General features: G+C 40.5%; 1 protein-coding gene across 1 annotated transcript in view; it reads right to left on the reverse strand.

Annotated features, from left to right (window-relative positions):
- LOC128695239 (voltage-gated inwardly rectifying potassium channel KCNH2-like) overlaps nucleotides 1–26,481 on the reverse strand; it is a 611,454-nt gene that overhangs the window by 52,223 nt on the left and 532,750 nt on the right. The window contains exons 4-5 of the mRNA XM_053785754.2: nucleotides 20,930–21,085; nucleotides 6,325–6,502 (exon numbers count right to left, since the gene is read on the reverse strand). Coding sequence (XP_053641729.1) covers nucleotides 6,325–6,502; nucleotides 20,930–21,085 — 334 coding nt within the window. The remainder of the gene's footprint in view (nucleotides 1–6,324; nucleotides 6,503–20,929; nucleotides 21,086–26,481) is intronic.

A 26,481-nucleotide genomic window follows, 5' to 3' on the forward strand; every position in this document is an offset into this window, starting at 1 on the left:
TCCGTCACGTTAGTGGGCTGCTACACAACTCCGTCACGTTAGTGGGCTGCTACACAACTCAGTCACGTTAGAGGACTGCTACACAACGCCGTCACGTTAGAGGACTGCTACACAACTCCGACACGTTAGTGGGCTGCTACACAACGCCGTCACGTTAGTGGGCTGCTACACAACGCCGTCACGTTAGAGGACTGCTACACAACTCCGTCACGTTAGTGGGCTGCTACACAACGCCGTCACGTTAGAGGACTGCTACACAACTCCGTCACGTTAGTGGGCTGCTACACAACTTCGTCACGTTAGTGGGCTGCTACACAACGCCGTCACGTTAGAGGACTGCTACACAACGCCGTCACGTTAGTGGGCTGCTACACAACGCCGTCACGTTAGTGGGCTGCTACACAACTCTGTCACGTTAGTGGGCTGCTACACAACTCCGTCACGTTAGTGGGCTGCTACACAACGCCGTCACGTTAGTGGGCTGCTACACAACGCCGTCACGTTAGTGGGCTGCTACACAACTCCGTCACGTTAGTGGGCTGCTACACAACTCCGTCACGTTAGAGGACTGCTACACAACTCCGTCACGTTAGTGGGCTGCTACACAACGCCGTCACGTTAGAGGACTGCTACACAACTCCGTCACGTTAGTGGGCTGCTACAAAACTCCGTCACGTTAGTGGGCTGCTACACAACTCCGTCACGTTAGAGGACTGCTACACAACGCCGTCACGTTAGTGGGCTGCTACACAACGCCGTCACGTTAGTGGGCTGCAACACAACTCCGTCACGTTAGTGGGCTGCTACACAACTCCGTCACATTAGAGGACTGCTACACAACGCCGTCACGTTAGTGGGCTGCTACACAACGCCGTCACGTTAGTGGGCTGCTACACAACGCCGTCACGTTAGAGGACTGCTACACAACTCCGTCACGTTAGAGGACTGCTACACAACGCCGTCACGTTAGAGGACTGCTACACAACGCCGTCACGTTAGAGGACTGCTACACAACTCCGTCACGTTAGTGGACTGCTACACAACTCCGTCACGTTAGTGGGCTGCTACACAACGCCGTCACGTTAGTGGGCTGCTACACAACGCCGTCACGTTAGAGGACTGCTACACAACTCCGTCACGTTAGTGGACTGCTACACAACTCCGTCACGTTAGTGGGCTGCTACACAACGCCGTCACGTCAGAGGACTGCTACACAACTCCGTCACGTTAGAGGACTGCTACACAACTCCGTCACGTTAGTGGACTGCTACACAACTCCGTCACGTTAGTGGGCTGCTACACAACGCCGTCACGTCAGAGGACTGCTACACAACTCCGTCACGTTAGAGGGCTGCTACACAACTCCGTCACGTCAGAGGACTGCTACACAAGTCCGTCACGTTAGTGGGCTGCTACACAACTCCGTCACGTTAGTGGGCTGCTACACAACTCCGTCACATTAGTGGGCTGCTACACAACTCCGTCACGTTAGTGGACTGCTACACAACTCCGTCACGTTAGTCGGCTGCTACACAACGCCGTCACGTTAGAGGACTGCTACACAACTCCGTCACGTTAGTGGGCTGCTACACAACTCCGTCACGTTAGTGGGCTGCTACACAACTCAGTCACGTTAGAGGACTGCTACACAACGCCGTCACGTTAGAGGACTGCTACACAACTCCGACACGTTAGTGGGCTGCTACACAACGCCGTCACGTTAGTGGGCTGCTACACAACGCCGTCACGTTAGAGGACTGCTACACAACTCCGTCACGTTAGTGGGCTGCTACACAACGCCGTCACGTTAGAGGACTGCTACACAACTCCGTCACGTTAGTGGGCTGCTACACAACTTCGTCACGTTAGTGGGCTGCTACACAACGCCGTCACGTTAGAGGACTGCTACACAACGCCGTCACGTTAGTGGGCTGCTACACAACGCCGTCACGTTAGTGGGCTGCTACACAACTCTGTCACGTTAGTGGGCTGCTACACAACTCCGTCACGTTAGTGGGCTGCTACACAACGCCGTCACGTTAGTGGGCTGCTACACAACGCCGTCACGTTAGTGGGCTGCTACACAACTCCGTCACGTTAGTGGGCTGCTACACAACTCCGTCACGTTAGAGGACTGCTACACAACTCCGTCACGTTAGTGGGCTGCTACACAACGCCGTCACGTTAGAGGACTGCTACACAACTCCGTCACGTTAGTGGGCTGCTACACAACTCCGTCACGTTAGTGGGCTGCTACACAACTCCGTCACGTTAGAGGACTGCTACACAACGCCGTCACGTTAGTGGGCTGCTACACAACGCCGTCACGTTAGTGGGCTGCAACACAACTCCGTCACGTTAGTGGGCTGCTACACAACTCCGTCACGTTAGAGGACTGCTACACAACGCCGTCACGTTAGTGGGCTGCTACACAACGCCGTCACGTTAGTGGGCTGCTACACAACGCCGTCACGTTAGAGGACTGCTACACAACTCCGTCACGTTAGAGGACTGCTACACAACGCCGTCACGTTAGAGGACTGCTACACAACGCCGTCACGTTAGAGGACTGCTACACAACTCCGTCACGTTAGTGGACTGCTACACAACTCCGTCACGTTAGTGGGCTGCTACACAACGCCGTCACGTTAGTGGGCTGCTACACAACGCCGTCACGTTAGAGGACTGCTACACAACTCCGTCACGTTAGTGGACTGCTACACAACTCCGTCACGTTAGTGGGCTGCTACACAACGCCGTCACGTCAGAGGACTGCTACACAACTCCGTCACGTTAGAGGACTGCTACACAACGCCGTCACGTTAGAGGACTGCTACACAACGCCGTCACGTTAGAGGACTGCTACACAACTCCGTCACGTTAGAGGACTGCTACACAACTCCGTCACGTTAGTGGACTGCTACACAACTCCGTCACGTTAGTGGGCTGCTACACAACGCCGTCACGTCAGAGGACTGCTACACAACTCCGTCACGTTAGAGGACTGCTACACAACTCCGTCACGTTAGTGGGCTGCTACACAACGCCGTCACGTCAGAGGACTGCTACACAACTCCGTCACGTTAGAGGGCTGCTACACAACTCCGTCACGTTAGTGGGCTGCTACACAACTCCGTCACGTTAGAGGACTGCTACACAACTCCGTCACGTTAGAGGACTGCTACACAACTCCGTCACGTTAGTGGGCTGCTACACAACGCCGTCACGTCAGAGGACTGCTACACAACTCCGTCACGTTAGAGGACTGCTACACAACGCCGTCACGTAAGAGGACTGCTACACAACGCCGTCACGTTAGAGGACTGCTACACAACTCCGTCACGTTAGTGGACTGCTACACAACTCCGTCACGTTAGTGGGCTGCTACACAACGCCGTCACGTTAGTGGGCTGCTACACAACGCCGTCACGTTAGAGGACTGCTACACAACTCCGTCACGTTAGAGGACTGCTACACAACTCCGTCACGTTAGTGGGCTACTACACAACGCCGTCACGTTAGTGGGCTGCTACACAACGCCGTCACGTCAGAGGACTGCTACACAACTCCATCACGTTAGAGGACTGCTACACAACAAGATGTTTATGTAACAGACATAAAAGTAGTCTGTAGCGAGGAAAAGCTTGGTGATGGTGTTAGCACGTTAGATCTATTCGTCGAGAAACACTATGCTCAAAGCGACCATATATACACAGCACCCGGAGAATGGGAGGCAGTGAGGTTTGAGCCGAGGAAAGGGGGGGGTAAATCCTTGGGAGAAGAGCCCTTTACAGGCTGCAATTCACCCCCTCCCCACCTCGTCCTTGTTATCATTCTCCCCTATTTGCTATTTACCTAACTCATCATATTTTGCTTAGCTCTCAGCTACGTTCTCTGCATGTTTCTTTTTACTACACTCTCCTTCCCTTCTTATTCATTATGGTTATTCCCTCTCAGTCCCCCTTCTTTATTGTTTATGTTCCTCCAGTTTTCCTCTTTTCCTCTTCCTTTCTTGGTTAACGTTCTTCTCTCTTTCTTTGTGACGTCGCTCCTATCCAGTTTGTCTTGGTTCTTAAATATCATGGCTTCCGTTCCTCCCTCTGTTATCCCTCAAATTCTCTTACATCTTTATTAACTTTACATACGGTATCCCACCTGTTGGAATATGACATTAGAATAGTTATCTGTTGTTCCTACAGTGTAACTTTCATACAGAATATTATATCAGCACACTACTCATGGATCCAATTTCGTTAAAAAAATATTGGCATATACTGTTAGTCCTTCCTCGCATTTCTACCCTTCCTCCCAACTCCGCTCTTCCTTCCATTTCTGCCATTCCCCTTATCATGATCTCTTCCTGCAAGATATCACATCACTTATACACTCTTGCAGCTTCAGTTGCTGCTGATGAAATCAACCTTCTCTGTAGCGCCATCTCTTCTCTCACATCCTTCACACCCCCGTATTTACCTCCTGTGACTCCTCCCTGGAGGTCCCTGCTAATGCTGCCTGCGTTACGCTCTCTCTCACTGGATATTCTACACCGTCACCGACATCTCACTATATCTCTGTCTCCCACTTGCTGCAAAACTCTTTGTCACAGTCTATAAACGCCCATGGTAGAGTATTTTAAAGTCTCTGACTTGCTATCAAAAACATCCCTTTATGCTGACTGATGTATGTCTGCTACAGTTGTCTGAACATCCCTGTATACCAAGTCTTGAAGCATCTCTGCTACTGTCTTATTCTTGATATTTCTTTTCAATCATACTGGAGACATAGGAATAAAAGTTTCTGAATTATTTTACAACGCTTCTCCCCCCCCTCCCAATCTCTCTTCCACTCTCTTATTCCTTCTACACAGTGCCTGTTCCTCTGCAATGTTGGTATATCTTCTACACGGTACCTGTTCATCTACAATGTGTGCAACCCTTTATAATGGTGCTGCGCCTCTATAAAAATCTTGCTGCAGCAATTATTCTCAACCACTGCAACAATCCCGTTTTCTTTGACTTTAATTTCCACATGAACATTATAAATTTTTCTTTATTTTAACGTCCTCATTTCTTTTATAAATGCCATCTCATAAAAACTCAATTTCTTTGAAAAGTTTCTCTTACCCTCATAAGATTCCACTTTCTTTCGAAACGTCTTCATTTCTTCTGATTTTTTTTTTTTTTTGTATCCGGGAAGTCCCTAAGTTGACAGTTCTCAAGTACCTATTTATTCGCCCTCAAGTGCCTATTTATTCGGCCAAGGCTTCGCTTCTCTTCCAATATTCTCCTTTCTTCTGCAGCGTCAATATCTCTGCTGCAGCTTCCTTACTGCCTCTTTCTAACGTGTCTATGTGCCAATTTCTTCTATGTCTCTGTTTTCATTTTTATATCCCTATCTTATTTAACTTCTTTTGTGCGTCATTACTCATTTTTCTTACGTTTCCATTTCTTTTCTAATTCCTCTAAGCATCCGCACAAGTTTCTTCCCCAATGCCATTGTTTTTCATTACCAATTTACTGTTTCTGCGCAGACTATTTCTTGTCCGTCTTCAAGATTTCACTTCTACCCTGCCTCTTTTTTTTCAAGGTCCTTATTTCCTGCCTAACGGTTTTTCTTCTCGTCTATTTATTTAACCCATTCCTTATTTATTTCTATAACAATCTTATTTTTTTCCTCTATTTTATTACTATTACTAGTATATAAACTGGGGAAACGCAAAACCCGTAGGGGGTCACGCAGCGCCTGGGAATGGGAGGTCATCAAGTTTGATCCAAGGAATTTGAGGTTAACTCTAATTCATTTCTACGGTGTCCCTGCTTCTTCTCAGAGTTTTGAGCTTGCGTTATATAGTAAAATCCTATACTGTAAAAATTCTAACTCATTTTTCCTCCTACGTTACACATTTCGAGCCTTTCAAAGTCACTCAGTACAGGTAATCCAAATCACTTATAATATGTTAGGCCTTTGTTTATTAGGCGCCATGTCTGATGGATCAGGGTTGATTCCTTCTTACCTGTTGCACTGCGAATGATTATCCATCTCCCGATCCACCTTATCACTGGGAAAAATAGCTTACGAATCTGTTCATCTTCTTTGCCTTGTGGAATGCGCTTACCATCTTTTCATTCTCCTTGTCATTTCTGGGATGTAAGCTTATCCATTCCCTCATCCTCCTTACCATTCGGAATGCGTGTTTAACTACGTCTTAAACATCCTTACCTGCTGGAAAATGAAGTTACTCATCTTCTCATTCTCCTTACCCGGTGAAATAGGTTTCCCATTTCATCTACATACATAATGAATAGAGATTTGTATTGCTCTCACCTGCTGGAGTGAGCGTTCTCCTCTTCTTCCTCCTCCTCCTGAGGTTCTTCAGCTGGCTCGTCCAGGATGGGTGCCATGCGTGTTCCAGGGGAGCTGGACGGGCCAGAGGCTGGCGACTTCACCCGCCGGAGAGTGCCCATGCGGAATGACTGACGAAAGGATGCGCGAGCCCTGTTGACTGTGCGAGACAAGATAGATTAAATGTTGGTATTTTCACACTTGATACACAGACTTACTATTACTACTACTATCTCTATTACTACTAATAGTATTACCATTACTACTGCTGTTAAAAAAGTAAATTAACAAATTTGAATCGCAATATACGATCAGAGCAATCTCTTTCCTTCTCTCTCTCTCTCTCTCTCTCTCTCTCTCTCTGTCTGTCTCTGTCTCTCTGTCTCTGTCTCTCTCTGTCTCTGTCTCTCTCTCTGTCTCTCTCTCTCTCTCACTCAAAGGCAGGGGTGGGCAAACTCTTCAGTACAGGGGCCACATTCAGAAATTCACAATTTTCAAGGGCCGTATAGTATATCAAGTACAATAATTAATATTTAAAATAGCCAAAAATAAAAGTTTTTTTAAGAAAAAAGTAGTAACAGGTATATCCCACAACTATTTAATTTCGAATTTTTAAGGTTTATAGCCTATAAAATTTAAAGCCTATAAAATCTGTAGCCTATTCTGGCAACACTAATAATCACTTGTGTGTACAACAGAGTTGCAAGATTAGCCATTTGCAGGTAACGTGTTAATGTTCCACAATATTACTTGGCGTTGCGTGGTAACTTTTTTTCAAATTTACTAACATTTTGTCCCGAAATAACGTGAGTATATGACTTGATCTTAACGGGCCGCATGAGAACCTTTGGTGGGCCGCGTGCGGCCCGCGGGCCGTATTTTGCCCACCGCTGCTCTACGGTAAATGAATCTCCGAATCGAAGAATTCAACACATCTCTATACAACACAGGATACAGTATAAGAAACATCAGTGAAGAATGTGAACTATGCAAGAAGCGTTGCTTTCACAAGCATCATCATTAATGACTACGATTTTTTTATCAAGAGAAAAGCAGCGTACAGAGGGGCCCAGATTGCTGATACAATGACTGGCAAATGATACAACTCACTGAGAACGACAAGGGCTGTCGTGTAATAAAAATCACGACAGGACATTCCACAGGATATCTCCAGTCGTGGTATCACGGTAGGATACTCTACAGTTATGGTATCACGATAGGATAGCTCCACAGTCATGGTATCACGAAAGGATAGCTCCACAGTCATGGTATTACGTCAGGATAGCTACACAGTCATGGTATTACGGCAGGATAGCTACACAGTCATGGTATCACAGCATACACCACAGTCATGGTAACAAGACAGAATACACCACAGCCATGGTAACAAGACAGAATACACCACAGTCATGGTAACAAGACAGAATACACCACAGTCATGGTAACAAGACAGAATACACCACAGTCATGGTAACAAGACAGAATACACCACAGTCATGGTAACAAGACAGAATACACCACAGTCATGGTAACAAGACAGAATACACCACAGTCATGGTAACAAGACAGAATACACCACAGTCATGGTAACAAGACAGAATACACCACAGCCATGGTAACAAGACAGAATACACCACAGTCATGTTATCACGACAGGATAGCTCCACATTCACGGTATTATGACAGAATACACCACAGTCATGGTATCACGGCAGGATAGCTACACAGCCATTGTATCAAGACAGGAGCTCCACACTTGGTCATGGTATTACGACTGGGCGCCTCCAACCACTTGTACACAAACTTATCAGTTTGTGTCTCTTAATGACCAAAACATTTACGATCAAATTCGACAAGCTGCTGCTGCTGAACACTGACGAGTGGACCTACTGTGCTTGAGCAACATTTTTCCCTCTCTTGCACACATTTCCCAGGTTCTGTATCAACCCTGTGGGTTCAAGCTTTCCTCAGGGTTACAATAATAAAGATGCATGCGCCATTTTGCAAATAACAACATGAAATTTGTTGCAACACAAGTCGAAGGTTTTCTGCATCTTAACCACTGTATTAACAGTTGTGATATTTTTAAGTCATTCAGTTCTCTTGGTAACACAAAATATACAGTATACAACACAGTAACAAGATAGATCACATTAATAAAACATACTAACATGAATTAAAATCAACAATATCATACAAAGTTTGAATAGTCAGCATCAGTTAAAGACCTCATTAAATAGTCAAGCCTAAATTTTTCCATAGATCCCTACAGGCACCCAGGTAATATCTTAACCATTCTAGTTTAAAAAGTATTAGGAATATAATGAAAGCGTTTACATATAATCAATTATTATTAACAGGTTCTGTCAACAGCGACAAATTGAAGATTTAACCGGATGATGTAAATTACATTTGCAAACAACAAAAATCTATGGAAACAAAACCAGGTATTTAACTAACACCAAGGCAAAGTCTCCAGCCATTAGTTCCCATCAATAACCATTAAGTAAAATGAACAAGAAACTCAAAACACTTTTTTTTTAGAGCAATTCTGTTAAATCACCAGAGGCAGCAAATAAGAAGTTCTGCGTATCTGGACTTGGCTAATGGACTCTCAGATAGACGACCGAGCACATTAATGGCACTTGAGAAAATGTGGCGGAAGTGAGAAACTCTGACCTGTGTGAGATGCTTAAAGTCGTGTACAAGGATAAAGACGGTCTCAATCTTTTTCTCTGTTTTTCCACCAATGATTGTGCTGTAGAAATAGAACGAATAAGGTAGATGGGTAATAAATGTAACCTTTCCTTAATGGTAAACAATACCGACAAGTTGATGAAGCTTACCCATTAAAATCAAAGTACTAAACCCTTGCAAGGCTGAATGACTGATTACCTCATCTTCCAAATACAATCTGTCTTCTGAAGTATAAAAAAAAAGGCGCTGTTGGCGAAACGTCTTCAAAATAAAGATACCCAGGTCTTGCACCTGAGTTATGAAGGTATTTTCACATCTACACATTACTCTCCTTGCCTAACACAAATGTGTTCAATATATAACAATGTCGAGGATCTTGAATGAATTCCAAAACTCAAGCCAACTTATGAAGTAATATGAAAAAAAGATCACTTGAAAAATATATAAAGACTTTAAATCGATGTACTTAAACATTTGGAATGTTCGAAAATGTGATGGAGCCACTATGCTACCTTGGAAGGATGGAAAGCAGATTGCCTGGGACTACACATGTGCCGCCACATTGGCAGACACCTACTTGCCATACTCCGTAGTGGAAGGGGGTGGAGCTGCCAGCCACAGGGAGACCCAGAAGATCCGCAAATATGAAGACCTTCCCCCTTGCTACATCTTCATCCCAATAGGGTCGGAGACCCTTGGAGCATGGGGCAAGTGTGCTCTAAAGTTCCTAACAGAGCTGGGTGAAAAGCTCATCATAGAAACCAAGGACCACAGGGCGACCAGCTTCCTCTTTCAGAAACTCAGTGTTGCGATCCAGAAAGGAAATGCCTGCAGCATTCTGGGCACGCGGCCCACCGCCGGGGAGCTGGACGAAGTATTCGAGATGTAGCTCTGAGTTACCTACGTTGTTTTACCTTCTATCGTATTTTTGTGAATGTTTTGTCAATGTATTTTGTCTTTAAATAAAATATATATAAAATATAGGGGGTGGCAGGAGAAAATTTTCAAACAGCTTCAGGGAGAACCTTGAGTTTTCCCTGAAGCAAGTTTATTCTTTTCTCTGAGGATGAGGGGTCCCTAAAACAGTTCTAGAGGTGGTACGTCCCTATATATATATATATATATATATATATATATATATATATATATATATATATATATATATATATATATATATATATATATATATATATATATATATATATATATATATATATATATATATATATATATATATAATATATATATATATATATATATATATATATATATATATATATATATATATATATATATATATATATATATGTCGTGCCGAATAGGCAGAACTTGCGATCTTGGCTTAAATAGCAACGTTCATCTTGCCATATAGGACAAGCGAAAATTTGTGTATGCAACAATTTCGCAAAAATCTTTCTGAACCTAACGAAAAATATATATTTCACTGTGTTTGTTTAGTATTAAATTATTGTAATCAAATCTAAAATATATTTAGTTGGGTTAGGCTAAAATAAATTGTTCTTGTTATAGTAAGGTTAGGTAAGTTTTCTAAGTTCCTTTAGGTGCAAAATTAAAAATTTTTACATTAACATTAATGAAAAAAATATATCTTTAAACGTATAAGAGAAAATTTTAGAAAGGACTTAATTTTAAATGAGTTCTTGCTAATTGACCAGTTTTACATATTTGGCACGACATACATATACATATATATATATATATATATATATATATATATATATATATATATATATATATATATATATATATATATATATATATATATATATATATACACATATATACATCTTTCTTTTTTCAACACACCAGCCGTATCCCACCGAGGTGGGGTGGCCCAAAAGGAAAAACAAAAGTTTCTCCTTTCATATTTAGTAATATATACAGGAGAAGGGGTTACTAGCCCCTTGCTCCTGGCATTTTAGTCGCCTCTTACAACACGCATAGCTTACGGAGGAAGAATTCTGTTCCACTTCCCCATGGAGATAAGAGGAAATAAACAAGAACAAGAGCTAGTAAGAAAATAGAAGAAAACCCAGAGGGGTGTGTATACATATGCTTGTACATGTATGTGTAGTGTGACCTAAGTGTAAGCAGAAGTAGCAAGACGTACCTGAAACCTTGCATGTTTATGAGACAGAAAAAACACCAGCAATCCTACCATCGTGTAAAACAATTACAGGCTTACGTTTTACACTCACTTGGCAGGACGGTAGTACCTCCCTGGGCGGTTGCTGTCTACCAACCTACTACCTAGGATATATATACATATGTATATATATATATATATATATATACATATGTATATATATATATATGTATATATATATATATGTATATGAAGGGGTTCAGGGAAACCGGCAGGCCGGACTTGAGTCCTGGAGATGGGAAGTACAGTGCCTGCACTCTGAAGGAGGGGTGTTAATGTTGCAGTTTAAAAACTGAAGTGTAAAGCACCCTTCTGGCAAGACAGTGATGGAGTGAATGATGGTGAAAGTTTTTTTTTTTCGGGCCACCCTGCCTTGGTGGGAATCGGCCAGTGTGATAAATATATATATATATATATATATATATATATATATATATATATATATATATATATATATATATATATATATATATATATATATATATATATATACATATATATATATATATATATATATATATATATATATATATATATATATATATATATATATATATGCAAAACAACCACTCTGAAAGAATAGAGAAACTCCAAGCGCTTTCGTGACTACTCACATTATCAAGGAACTATGTTCCTTGATAATGTGGTTGTTTTGCATGTTCTGAAATCACCTGTTTACTGTGATCTTATTGCATATATATATATATATATATATATATATATATATATATATATATATATATATATATATATATATATATATATATATATATATATATATATATATATATATATATATATATATATATATATATATATATATACACAGCAACACACTACCCAAAATTCTGAGGTCGGTGGTCTCCCTTGTCGTACAAGCGGCCAAAATTTGCTACCTCAAACAATCGTCTCCATCACGTCAACACCTCACTCTTCAGTAATTCTCTTCTCTCACCCAAATGTGCGAGTACACACTCTTCCACCCTGCGTATCAACAAGTGGCAGGGAGAGAGAAAAGAAGGAAGTATGGGAGAAAGAGTAAGCAAGAGGGAGAGGGAGGAAGAAGCAGACAGGGAAGGAGTCGAAGAGCGTGAGAATGAACATGGTAAAGGCAAACAGTAAGAGACTTAACAGTCCACGCCAAGGCTATTTGCAGAGTACTCTTTACTACTGTCTCGATCTAGGACTATCTTCTATTTTTAGTTGGTCGATTCAAAACAGAAAAGCAGAAGCCTCTCTCCTCATTCCCCACCCTCCACTCCGATCACTACTGGCGTGAAACAACCAGTAAAGATGCTAAACAATTATTAGAAAACGAAAATGAGCATTTATAGAAAAGTGAGAAGTGAATGTGAGGTACTGAGTAGCATCTACCTCTACTGCAACTGCATATGATACTCCACTGTCAACCATGGCGCTGGGTAGTAGTTCTACCTGTAAATACTGTGTTATGTGCTCAACCAGCTCTCGTGTGTACTTACCGACCTTCTTAGACTAATTCGATTTGACACTAACAACTTCAAAGGGAGACTGTCACTGTACCACAACAGAGGGAGGAAGAGCGAGAGAAAGAGAGAGGCAGAAAGAGAGAGAGAGAAAGAGAGAGAGAGAGAGAGAGAGAGAGAGAGAGAGAGAGAGAGAGAGAGAGAGAGAGAGAGAGAGAGAGAGAGAGAGAGAGAGAGAGAGAGAGAGAGAGAGAGAGAGAGAGAGAGAGAATGGTAAAGAGGTGTGAGTTCACAGAGAGCTGAAGCTGAAGGGCGTATCAGTATCACTTCCCTTAGCTGACTTATGTCACGCTGGTCTTTGGCTGGGGAAGGGGGCGAAGGGAGAATAATGATGGAAATTAAAATTGTCAGAAAAGAGAAAAGAAATATGTTATCACGATGTTAGTGTCATGATGAACACTGTGCCAACATGCGAGGTCCAAGACTATTCAATCAGTTACCATCATATCAGAGACTGCGGGAAAAAGTGTAGAAGTTTTCAAGTGGAAACTGAATCACTCGTTTCAAAAGCGGAAACAATTTGATATATTTCGGTTGCTGCGACACAGAAATATATAACCTCAGCCCCCTGTACTGGAATGAGTGCGAAATGAATAATGCAAAGTGCGGCACGAGTTCATAATGCAGTTGAATATTTGCACTGAAGGTTTGAAGCGAATCAGAAATGGTATTCACAAGTTATCAGATGGACATCAATATCACAATTCCTCCCATAAATACGCCAAATAAGAACATACACAGCCCAAAAATAATTCACTTTCCAATAAGAAACACAAGCTTAGTAACCAAACTTCACAGGCATACTCTTGCTATCTCAGAGAGAATATCCTAAAATACACCAGCACATTAAGTTTGAACGCGCTCAGATTTGGATTAAGAACTTATCAACACTGATAATTTCATAATCGGATTATTATCAACTTACCAGTTTCCAGTTTTTCCCCCAAAAAATAGTAACTTATCAGTTTCCAGTTTTTCCCCAAAAAAATAGTAACTTATCAGTTTCCAGTTTTTCCCCCAAAAAATAGTAAACTGCGACCAACACTGAACAAAAACAATTTAAACTCTTCTCTAAGATTTGCCAGTGAATAAGATTTTAATATACATATATGTAAAAAAAATCAATTTTATTTTAACTTCGGGTATATAATGACCTTGAGGACACAGATGCTACGGGAACATAAAAATATATTATCTACATTTAACCTCTGATAACCCAATAAATTAAACACTATGATTTGTTTTTGATTAGAATAAACATTCTCCATTTATATTACAGAATCCAATTTGATTAATGAAATTGGGAGATTAAAAAATACACAACCTAACTCAGGGCAAAGCTTCCTTTGATGAAAACACATCAGCACTAAAAGTTTATAGCCGACCAGAAGAGGAATTTCCCAGCTATTGAATGGAAGTTAACAAAATGTTTAACTACACAGCCTAAACTCAAAATAGTTTTATCCAACTTATAAAATGAACCAGCCATTTAAAAAACGATGCTGTTCACAGCTGCTTTGTTTTAATCACGGGAAAAAAAAGGCTCAACCAGAGGTGGTCATTCAGTGTCTGTGGAATTTAAGGTAGTGAGATTCCTTCTAATAAAGGGATGGATGAGTCCAGGTCCTCTGATCAAGAGCTTCTCCCTAAAATCAAGGCAAAATAAAGCAATAATGTAAAATGATACTATACCGTTTCGAGATTAAAACTGACAAATTAGCATTTACACACTCCATTAACCATACCAATTTTCTCCTTAGTAAGATACACGAGTGCTGAAATTTGAAGCCGACGAGAAGAGGATTTCTAAAGTTATTTCACTGAAACGAGTTTCGGGAATGGACTATGTAAAATTAAGCAGAGGGCTCCTGCACTTGTTAATTATTCCACGAGCCTTCAAGTAGTAATTGTTGACCAAGGATGAAAATTTTAAGCCTATCGGATAAGGTTTTCTGAAGGTATAAACGAGAGCCTAGTAGCGTACGTTGTGCCGGCTCCGTACTGTACTCGTGAAAGTTCAAAACACAATATAAACGCCGAGTTTTCAACATTTCTCAATTTTCTCAATTTTTTGCAATTCTATTCTATTTCAAATTATCTTTGGTCCTCTAAGAAAAATATTTGATTTTGTGTTTTCCAAGATAGCCCAATTTAATAAAAAATAAAAAGGAAATTAGCATGAACAAAACCCGAATTCAATGAAAGATGTTTCCATTCAAGTGTTCTTGCTTTAGTTATTACATTGAAATCAATTTAGTTCATAAAATAGGTAATATAAAATTTACATAGCTCAAAGTGAAAGCTTTCTTTTAATAGAGCCCATCAATACAAAGTTTGAAGCCTATCACAAAAGGCATTCTCCAGTAATTGCTCTGAAGCCAATGATTCCAAGCACTGTAACAATTTCATTAAAATTTAAAATTTGCAGCTAAACGATCTTATATGGTGTTATCCTTTTTAAGGAAGAATCAGCGTTAATATTTTGTGGTCGATAAAATGAGGTCTTTATTTATCGAATTCAAGTAAATACTATTATTTATTTAATAAAATTACCAAAGTGGGACTTATGGAGGCCAGTAACAATGCGAACCTTTGCTTTATGGGAAACACACCAGGATTGAAAATTTGAAGACGATCAGGAGAGGCATTCTCCAGTTATCGCAAGGATTCAAACAATTCCAAGTTATATACACTAATTTAGTTCACTGATAAATTTGCCCGCACACAAACTAACCTTAATGGGAAGTGTCCTGACAATAAGACGCGTCAGACACTGAATTCTAAAGCCATTCAGAAGTGGCAGACTTAAATATATTACGCATGATATAATGGGAATAAAAATTTCCCACCATTTTACAGAGAAAACTGGCGGATTTGCACTTACTCATCTGACTTTCACTCTCTACCATCAGGGAATTAGGTGGCATTTATTATGAAGGTTTGAAGTCAAGCAGAAGAAGGTTTTGGAACTTATTGGAACCATACCAGAATGCTGGAAATGGGTTCTACAACTCTGATCATAGAGCAACTGCACATACTAATTATTCCAAAAATCCTGGTCTAGTTATCATACAGCAGCGTTGTAAACCTGAAGCCCATCAGATGAGGTCTTTTTGTGTTATTAACGAAATTAAAAAGAGAAATGTTGGAACACGTAAAAAAAAATAAAAAAAAATCTGGCAACCACTTACAGAGGCCCCATTGGAGGATACCTGATTAGCTCTCTCCCTCTTTTTTAGCCAACATGTCTAAATAATAAATACCTCAGATAAGGGTGGCATTTGAAATGAAATGAGCTGAGGTAGGATACCAGCTCTTAGCCTATAAAAGTGATTTGTTTAAAAAAAATTTACTGCTTGCTTCTTTTATCAGAGAACTTGGATATACCACAGCCGATTTGGGTACTCCAGGAATAATAATAATAATAGTATATCAGTAGATCACATGGTCAGGCCTGAACGATTTTTCAGAAACATCGGCTTTTATTTTTTTTAAGGATGATCTAAGTGAAGGTTGTATGGGAGGAAGAAATTCAAATACTAGGACTGACCAGCCTTTTCAGCAGCGATACTGCACCATGATCGCTGCAGATTCAGCAGCGTTGTCCATTTGGATTTACACCATTGATTTTGTTCTCGCACCACACAGTGCTGAGGGTCGCTGGTCATTACTTTCGTACATGTGTGTTTGTCTGGGTGAAAGTGAGAGCTTTTCTCTAGCTGAATGTGAGTTCTTTTGGCTGCCTGATTATGAGTTTTTTTTTTTTTGGTCTAGGTGAATTCAAGAATTTTTGTTTGGATGAATGTGTTTTTCTCTGGGTGATAATGACATTTTCTTCACACATACCTCAACCTATCCTCACCTTCGTAAGTTACTCTTTTTTTTTTTTTCAACAAGTCGGCCGTCTCCCACCGAGGCAGGGTGACTCGTATAAACATAAAATGTAAATCATGTAAATCAAAACGCAACACAGTGTGTCTAAATACATGATCAACGTAAGTATCTTAAATAAAACCCCTACCTTTTTTACACATGTCTTATGATTTCTCTACAAATGATATTTATCCTTGGCTAGGTCAGGCTAAGTTAGATACGGTTGGTTAAATTATCATTAATTCATTTGGGGAGTAAGTATAGCCAATGGAAGAACAGAAAATATTTTTAAAATGTCACTTACGAAGTCATAAGTACACATCTTACTTGGGTCTGAATGAAAGCCCTAATGTTATTTTTTTATCAACTGGTATATGTGCTTTGAAATTACTCCTTATGATGAATTAGCAAGGAAGTAATTACGAATCTGAGGAAGGAGTTACAGACCTGTTCTTACAGCTCCCACAGACCTTCACTCACAATTCGCACAAACCTGTCCTGAGCTCCCAAAGATCACCACAACTCTTACAGACTTGTCCGCACAATTGTCACGGCTTGACTTCAAACCTCCCACAGACTTTAATTTAATTACAAACATAAGGAAAGAGTTGTATCTTACGTTTGCAGGTTCTTCAAATTGCTGGATGACGTTGTTTGGTGAGGATCCCGTTTCAGGAATTATGTTGGGGTAAATTGGCATAAAAAGTGGGCAAACAATACCTACTGGATCTCTGTATACAGCATCATTGACAGTTTTGTCCAAGGACCAAACTGGGCATATTGACAATAAAAATATCAGGGTCAGCCTTGTTTGGCTAGAACGTGTCGTGTTACTGGAAAAAAAAACTCAAAGTGTTAGGCAAATTGAGTAAAACTTAGGAGAAACTTTAAAATTTATTCCATAGGCAGTAACAAGCTACATGTCATATAGAGGGAGGCATGAGTACCTATCTTCAATCTACAAAAAATCATCTTGTAGTGACAATACGTTCTGAAACAGGACCTAACACCAATGTCCTGTAGAACTCCGTTTAACTTTGTGTTCAGCTGTAGGGCCCACTGGGTCTGATCTTTCCCAAAGACATAAACATATGTGTAACTAATGAAGTTAGAGAAACAACAGGCTTTTATAAAGTAAATCTGATATAGCAGGCTTCACCTCATCATTCATCTGTTCATTACCCGAGATTCCAACAAGGGCAGACACCAACTGAAAACCACATAAGTGTGCCGGACGTAGATACACAATGAAGACAAGATATCAAATTTAGAGCAGTTAATTACTAGGTTTATAAAGAACACACGGAAAATAAAAAGGGAAGGTAAATATAAATAAGGTTATCATTAGAAACAGAAGCAAGGCCAGGAGCCGAAATTCAACCAACATCAAATATAAATATATTAGAAGTAACACCTACTGGTGTCACCGACACCCAGCAGTGACCAGGAACAATTCTGGTATGATCTATACTAGTGAAGCTACGCACGCAAGAATACCATTCTGCTCACCTATAACAGAATAATACACACACACAGACACACACATTATATATATATATTTTTCCTCGAAGCCTTTTATCCACTTGGTCCCACAATTTGCACTAGAGGTTCACCCCAGCTCTCTCTCTCTCTCTCTCTCTCTCTCTCTATATATATATATATATATATATATATATATATATATATATATATATATATATATATATATATATATATATATATATATATATATATATATATATATATATATATATATAAATATATATATATATATATATATATATATATATATATATATATATATATATATATATATATATATATATATTTATATATATATATATATATATATATATATATATATATATATATATATATATATATGTAGAGAGAAAGAGAGAGAGAGAGAGCTGGGGGTGAACCTCTAGTGCAAATTGTGGGACCAAGTGGTCTAAAATCCAGTTCTTTGAGAAACGTGGGCGTTCTCTCCCCATGATCCCAAGGTCTCTGATCCCACTGGAACAAATTAATGCTGATGGCTTGTCTCTGGACTTGCTAATTTTGTGCTTCTCCCTGTGATCCGCAGCACCTCCCTCTTGCCCAAGGCTATGACGGATGTAGGTGTCATCCAGCGTCGACACGCAGGTATAGCCCCATGCTAAAAGCTTGCCATTCTTCCAAGAACAGATAGTGATCCTGTGTGACAGTTTGCGGGATTGTGAGTATTGTTGGATGTTAGGGATCGGGGCTCTCTCTCAGATGGGCATTTAGCTGTAGCAACACTCCTCTTTATAATGTCGTTCACTTCACTGTGTCTTGCGTTTTGGAGCAGTTAAGACCATGCAGACGATATTGGTCGGCTTGTGCATCCGTATGAACTTGGAGAGCGTGGCGGAGAGCCACTGTTAGAGGAAGGTTCTGTTGGTCGAGGCGTGTTCCCATTGCCGAAATGGGAACTGTCTGGAGGTCCCCAGAGTGAGGAGCACTCACAGCTTGGAGACAGGCAGTCTCCCTGTTGGATGTTGCAGCCCTGAGCATGTTGGCATGTTTTCAGCGATAGGGCCATCCCAACTCGACTGTTTTTAGGCCAGTGCTGCACTAGGTTTTGGTGATGAAACAGCGATAGTCTCCCATTCGGTAATGATACTGGTGTAACTAGGATCCAGTATTCCTGTTGAGTCACCAAGGTTGTCCGGAAGAATCTGTTTTATTAACTCGTCTAATGCTCTGGAGGAGGATAAGAAAGCTTGTAAGGCAATCTGAGAAGGTTTGCGTACTCGAGATGAGAATTACAGTGTCTCTAATGTGAATGATGAGTAGAGGATGCTGTGGTTCCTAGGGTAGGAAGTGCCTGCACTCTGATGGACAGGTGAGGATAATGTGGGTCTTGAAGTGGAAAGTACTGTGCCTGCACTCTAAATGATGGGAAGAGAATGTTGTTGTTCTTAAGGAAAGTGGGAAGTACAGTGTCTACACACTATCGTGGCTATTGTGATTCTTGAGATGGAAAATACAGTGCCTGTGCTCTGAATATTGTATAGGGATGTTGTAGTTCTGGAGGTGGTGAGTGCAGTGCCTGCACCCTGGAAGATGGGCAATGGCGTGGTGTTGAGGTGGGAGGTACATACCCTGCACTCTGAAGAATGGTTAAGAGATATTATAGTTCTGTAGGTAGAAAGTACAGTGCCTCGACTCTGGTAGAGAGGCGGGGATTTTGCGGTTCGGAGGATTATTTTCAGTGATGTCGGGAAAGTCAGCTAATGAATGAATGATGGTGAATGTTTTCTTTTGAGGATCATCCTATCTTGGTAGGCGACGGCCGTTGTGGTAATAGTTTATACTTAATATAGACCAAACTTACAAACAAACGTTAAAGTACTGGTCTCACCTCTTTAACGCGCTTAATTAGTTAAATTAATGCATGTGTAATTACCAGTCGCTGCTTCATTTGACGTTTCGTTTAAGAATTATGCACCAGTTGTTAATATCGGCTGAAAAACTTCATGAAATACATAAAAATACTACATTTATAATTTGAAGTATATTATACACTGCAAGGGCAGGTTTTAAAATAAGTAACAGAATGAGAACACTGTCAACGGAGAGTTTGTAATGTCACAACATGAGGTGCGCTCAGATGGCAGTCACTGAGTAACTTCTGGTCAGAATATGATAACATATACAATATCGATCATAAAGATACCTAACTGCTGCATATGTGTCTTGGTTATCAAACTCTGATCAGGCCAGGCAACGTTCTTGGTGAAATTCAGAAAAAAATAGTTTATCATACTATTTATGTAACATACTCCACAGAGAAACAGACACAAAAATGCACGCGCACACACACAAAACCATAGGTAATTTTAATAGGTATGATTGGGTTCAAGCAGCTAGCAGATAGTGAACCCCGTAGCATTCAGCGGAAGGCCGGACTAAGAGCATAAATTCGACTCCTGCAACCACAAATAGGCGAATACAAGTGAACACATACACACAAGTGTGCTCTGTCATGTTTATGACTGGGAAAGCAAAGTAATTATGAAGACACACATTGCCTCTCTCTCTCAAGTCTCCTGCTACATTAACTCCCATTCATTTTTTTCAAACATACAACGTGCACCTCCTTTAAGATAAGTTGTGCGAGCAAGTATTACCAGCTGTAACTGAATTATCTTTTTAGCTGCAAGGTATGTAGCAGGTTCCCTTTGAGTTTAATACACAGGGCATGTAAGTGAATCATATCTGCCAGCTGCAACATAATCATGAAAGTTAAAATATAATCGTCTTAGTAATTAAACTAATCTTAAGCAATACAAGTGTATACTCTGAGGAGTTCACTTACATCTGGACTGGATGGTGTTGTCGCCGGAGGAGGCATCATCTTCGTCATCTTCCTCAGTTCTTGGAGTCATGTCTTGGAAGTTGACGATGAACATGCACGTGTCACCATCTTCGTTTTTGATCGGACACAGCGTCGTCTGGCACAGGAATTTCGTCCCTGGAACAAAAGGATTAAAGGTAAGGATTGCCTATTTGTAACTGATAACGAGCGTCGTCAACAATGGTGGGAATTAAGTACAGACAAGTGCATACTATACAGAGAGAAATTCAACTTGCATGAGTTTCTTGCTTCTTGTAACAACGCATACAATATGTGAAAGACGAATGTGGTGGTTAAGTGGTACAATGTCTGCTCAGTATTTAACAGACACGGGTTCGCGTTCCTGGTAAGTTGAATAAATATTTACTGTTCACAAGATAAACGTACAAATTTAGCTCAATATCCCACAAATTATGACAATAAATAATGAAAAAAACGCCAAGACTCTGCATAGATGGTTAGAATATGATTTATGACGAAATAAACAGCTTTTTTTTGGTAGTCTGATATACCCATTATTCACAAGGTTTTCAAAGAATCCTCTACACAACCCACCAGATGTTTTGGACAATGTTTTATGAACCAACCTTTCACAGTAGTGCCATAAGCTATGATACTCTAAGTATTGTACTCTTTGGGCTATATCAATAACGTTATGGTTGGAGGACAGTACTAAGGTGGTAAATATATTTACATCCTTAAGTTGCAAGTTTCCGCAGTTAAAAAGTTGCAGGTTTGTGCAGTTATAAAGTTGCAAGTTTCCGCAGTTAAAAAGTTGCAGGTTTGTGCAGTTATAAAGTTGCAGGTTTGTGCAGTTATAAAGTTGCAGGTTTGTGCAGTTATAAAGTTGCAGGTTTCTGCAGTTATAAAGTTGCAGGTTTGTGCAGTTATAAAGTTGCAGGTTTCTGCAGTTATAAAGTTGCAGGTTTCTTCAGTTATAAAGTTGCAGGTTTCTGCAGTTATAAAGTTGCAGGTTTCTGCAGTTATAAAGTTGCAGGTTTCTGCAGTTATAAAGTTGCAGGTTTCTGCAGTTATAAAGTTGCAGGTTTCTGCAGTCATAAAGTTCCAGGTTTCTGCAGTCATAAAGTTGCAGGTTTCTGCAGTTATAAAGTTGCAGGTTTCTGCAGTTATAAAGTTCCAGGTTTCTGCAGTCATAAAGTTCCAGGTTTCTGCAGTCATAAAGTTGCAGGTTTGTGCAGTTATAAAGTTGCAGGTTTGTGCAGTTATAAAGTTGCAGGTTTGTGCAGTTATAAAGTTGCAGGTTTGTGCAGTTATAAAGTTGCAGGTTTGTGCAGTTATAAAGTTGCAGGTTTGTGCAGTTATAAAGTTGCAGGTTTCTGCAGTTATAAAGTTGCAGGTTTCTGCAGTTATAAAGTTGCAGGTTTCTGCAGTCATAAAGTTGCAGGTTTCTGCAGTCATAAAGTTGCAGGTTTCTGCAGTTATAAAGTTGCAGGTTTCTGCAGTTATAAAGTTGCAGGTTTCTGCAGTTATAAAGTTGCAGGTTTCTGCAGTTATAAAAGTCCTTGCTGAAAATATCGTAATATCTTGTTAAATACTCCAGAGTTAGTGCAGCTTTGAAGTGATAGCTGAAATAATTTGATATTCTTCCACACAAAATTGAAAGAATACCATCTCCTTACAGATCCTTACAGATCTCCTTACAGGAGTAGCGTAAATATTTACGTACGTGTGTGTGTGTGTGTGTGTGTGTGTGTGTGTGTGTGTGTGTGTGTGTGTGTGTGTGTGTGTGTGTGTGTGTGTGTGTGTGTATGTGTGTGTGTGTGTGCGTGTGCGTGTGCGTGTGCGTGTGCGTGTGTGTATGTGCGTGTGTGTGCGTGTGCGTGTGTGCGTGTGCGTGTGCGTGTGTGTGTGTGTGTGCGTGTGCGTGTGTGTGCGCGTGTGCGCGTGCGTGCGTGCGTGCGTGCGTGCGTGCGTGCGTGCGTGCGTGCGTGCGTGCGTGCGTTCTATATGTTTTATTTAAATCTGACTTATTTCCTAATTCTACGTACAGTCAGGAGAGGTAAGTCAATATTGCTTCACAGTGTTTTCAACGGTAAACTTAATAAGGGCAAAAAAATGTTAGTCATGTTAAAATGTTTATCGATTAACTTAAAAAATTTACTTTATAGTCAAAGTTCAGATTAACATTAAGTATAAGAAATAGAGACCGTAGTTACAGTGGCAATATCGTACCAAATAATTTGTATGCATATTACACAACCCACAGAGCCACAAAACACAACTGATCTTAAACAGTAACTATGTTACTGTATTATGACCAAAGAAAACATGAGACATTAAGATTTTTTGAGCTATATTTCTCTTTATGACTTCGGTTTTTCCATCCACATTTCCACAACATAAATGTACTGTACTATACATTGTATTTCGCAAAGCGCTAAACTTGTGTGGTTCATTCAACACAATGGGTCGCGAAGGTCTGATCCTTTGGCAATCGCGGCCCGATCTCTGATCAGTCAAGCTGTTGTTAATCTATCGTTTGGAACATTAACAAAGTCTTTTGTTATCATAAGTGATGAATCTGAGTGTTCAGATCTGGGACCTACGTTGCAGTTTCTGGTACTTCGAGCGTTCTCAGTAGTTCCGATACTTGATTAAAAATTTCTCTGTGCGTTTTCCAGATCAGGAATCTTTCCCGTCTTGAAGATTTAACACAGTGGAGTGTTAAAACTTATAGGAAGATAGGAAGAAACGTTATATATTTCTTGTGTGGAAACTAGTGCACTATTCGCATGTCAAAAAAAAAAATGATAAATTAGCAGTTACACAGCCCAATAACAATCCTAATATCGGTCCGAGTGCGATACTCCAATAATGAGGGATTCAATCCCGTCAGAAGAGGCATTCTCATGTTATCACTGGGAAGGCCTTATATGGGCCAGTAGTCCTTCTGCAGTGTTCCTCCATTCTTATGTTAAGGATGCTCAGTGGAATTGGTCTCCCTGGTATATCACGGACACATCACTTACGGTGCTAAGCCAGAAGAAATTTTTGGAATACTAGTATAAAAATATAAAAAGTTTGAATTAAGATTATTTTTTTATTATATATTTTAGAAAAATATATACATTGGTGATTTAAAACGGTGTAAAGTCTGTTTAATTTTTCAGCTCTATAGCCCAATTTCCTAATGCTCCAGAAGGGTAGGTATAACCCTTCAATATTTTTAAATATTTGCTAACTGCAGCATACAAAGCTGACTAAAGACATGCGAGCTTCCTTCAAGACGCAGCAGTTTTGAAAATTTGAAGCCGATATAGTAAAGATTTGAGTCACTCAGAATAGGCATTCTAAATCTATTTCGCTTAAAATTATACTAAACCATTTTGAAATAAAAAATGGGCAAATTGGTACGACATGGTAGAACAATACTTTCAACCTCTCCCTCAATAAGATACACCAGCGATGAAAGTTCGAAGCAGATCAGAAAAAACTTTCTGAAGTTACCAAAAGGAAACCAAAATCACATGGCTGAACCTTTTCCCAGTTATAGTAGACCAATGTTGCAGATCTGAAGGCAATCGATGAGGCATTCTCAGGTTATAAACAAAAACCTTGAAAGAAAAACAACTCAGACAGCCATTGAAAGGTGCCCAATTAGGTGGATTCTTTATAAGAGTGGTGCATACACACGTAGAGGAAGCCTCAGCTGGAGCCACAGCAAGGGGCCATAGGCTAAGGTCCTATGTTTGGATCCCTCTAAGTCACAACTGGAGCCTCAGCTAGGGGCTCCAGGTTTGGACCCTAAAAGCCACAGTTGGAGCCTCAGCTAGGGGCCCCAGGTTTGGACCCTAAAAGCCACAGTTGGAGCCTCAGCTAGGGGCCCCAGGTTTGGACCCTAAAAGCCACAGTTGGAGCCTCATCGTGGGCCACAGGCTTGGACCTCGGAGCCACAACTGGAACCTCGGCTGGAGCTCCAGCTAAGGCTGATGCACCCTCCTGAAGGGCCTCAGCTGGAGACGTCCACCTAATCCTGGTTTATCGGGCCATTATGCTCTACACCCACCTTCAAAACATCATTTGCAGAATTGCCTCAAACGAGGAATAAGAAGAATGAATGCTAGCAGGCAACACTAAGCTTTCCTACCACAGAATTTACCTCCCTTCCATCTAACTTCTACTCTTCTGATCGAGTTTCCCCTCACTCTCGTCCCCCAAACTTCCTATTTTCTCATTAATTCTTCCTTCCCTCCTTTCCCCATCACCCAAGTTCCATCTCCCCCCACCCCCCTCTTTCCATTTAATCTCTTTCCCTTCCTCCCCGCCAGACCCTAAAACTTTTCGTATTCCCATCGAATCTCCTACGCCCCCCGACAATCTCCAGTCTCCTCCCTCTCTACCACCTACCTTCTCCTTCCTTCTGTTGTTCTTGCTGATTCTTTAGTTGGTGTCACTGGTGCTATTTTTCATTTATAAAATTGCCGTTACTGTTCCTGCTGCTTCTGTAACAGCTGCAAATTTTATCGAAGCCTCTTACTGCTGTCGTTCTTGATACTTCCACCTTTTCTCCTGTTGTCGCTGCTCCTAGTATATTATCCTGCTTTCACTGTTACCGTTAGTAATACAGTACTTTTAGTCCTGCTGTCGCTTCTTCTGTTGCTATTGTTAGTGTTATTCTCCTTATGTTGTCGATGCTACTGTCCCACGTTCCTTTTCTATCACTGACACTGGTTGTGGGTGTTATTAGCAGCGAGGGCGACGACGGAGGATATGACAGGTGGTAGGAGGTTGTGGTATCAGGGATGGTGGTGGCGAGGCTGCTGATAATGTTGCTACTGCTGCATCGATCTCTACACCTACTGGCATCTCACCCTCCAGCTGGTCTACTGTTGCCGAGGAGACTTGGGAGGGAACAGGAGTGTAAAACCAATAGATAACTTACGGAAAAGACTTTCAAGAGAGAAGAAAAGAAGTAAATAGTAGGCCTCGTGAGAGGGACATATTTCAATGTTTTTTTTTTTTAAGAATTTTCTAGCATTTTTAGTCAATTTCTATTTTACCACTAAAATTGAGATATTTTTAGTTAAAAAGTTTAAATTATTCTCTACTGACATGATAATGCCTACTGTATGTGCAAAGTGTTCTGGTTAATGTTATTCACTGCATTTAAGCTTTATTTATTCCACCTTGTGAGTATTTTCAAATCGTTCCATGTCTATATTTTACTGTTAACTGGAAGCAAATTTCTTTCAAAGATTTTGTAAGTTCATTTTTCACAGGGAAGATATTTTTGTTTGTAACATCATTGACAAATGAACAGTTCTGTTGATAATTTTTAATATTGGAGGAAGTAGCCACTTATGAAGTTTTTTTTCCCTTATGTAGGAAGATATGGACTATTTGCTAAAGCTATTAACAAACTGGTTATGTCGTATAAATTGAAATTCGGCATGAAGATAAATATTGTAAACATATATAAAAAGCTCTAGCATTTAATGTGAATATAAAATCTGTGAATAGGTAAAGTAAGAATGATCAACATGGGAAGGATT

Source organism: Cherax quadricarinatus, chromosome 14, assembly GCF_038502225.1.
Source record: "Cherax quadricarinatus isolate ZL_2023a chromosome 14, ASM3850222v1, whole genome shotgun sequence".
NCBI lineage: Eukaryota > Metazoa > Arthropoda > Malacostraca > Decapoda > Parastacidae > Cherax > Cherax quadricarinatus.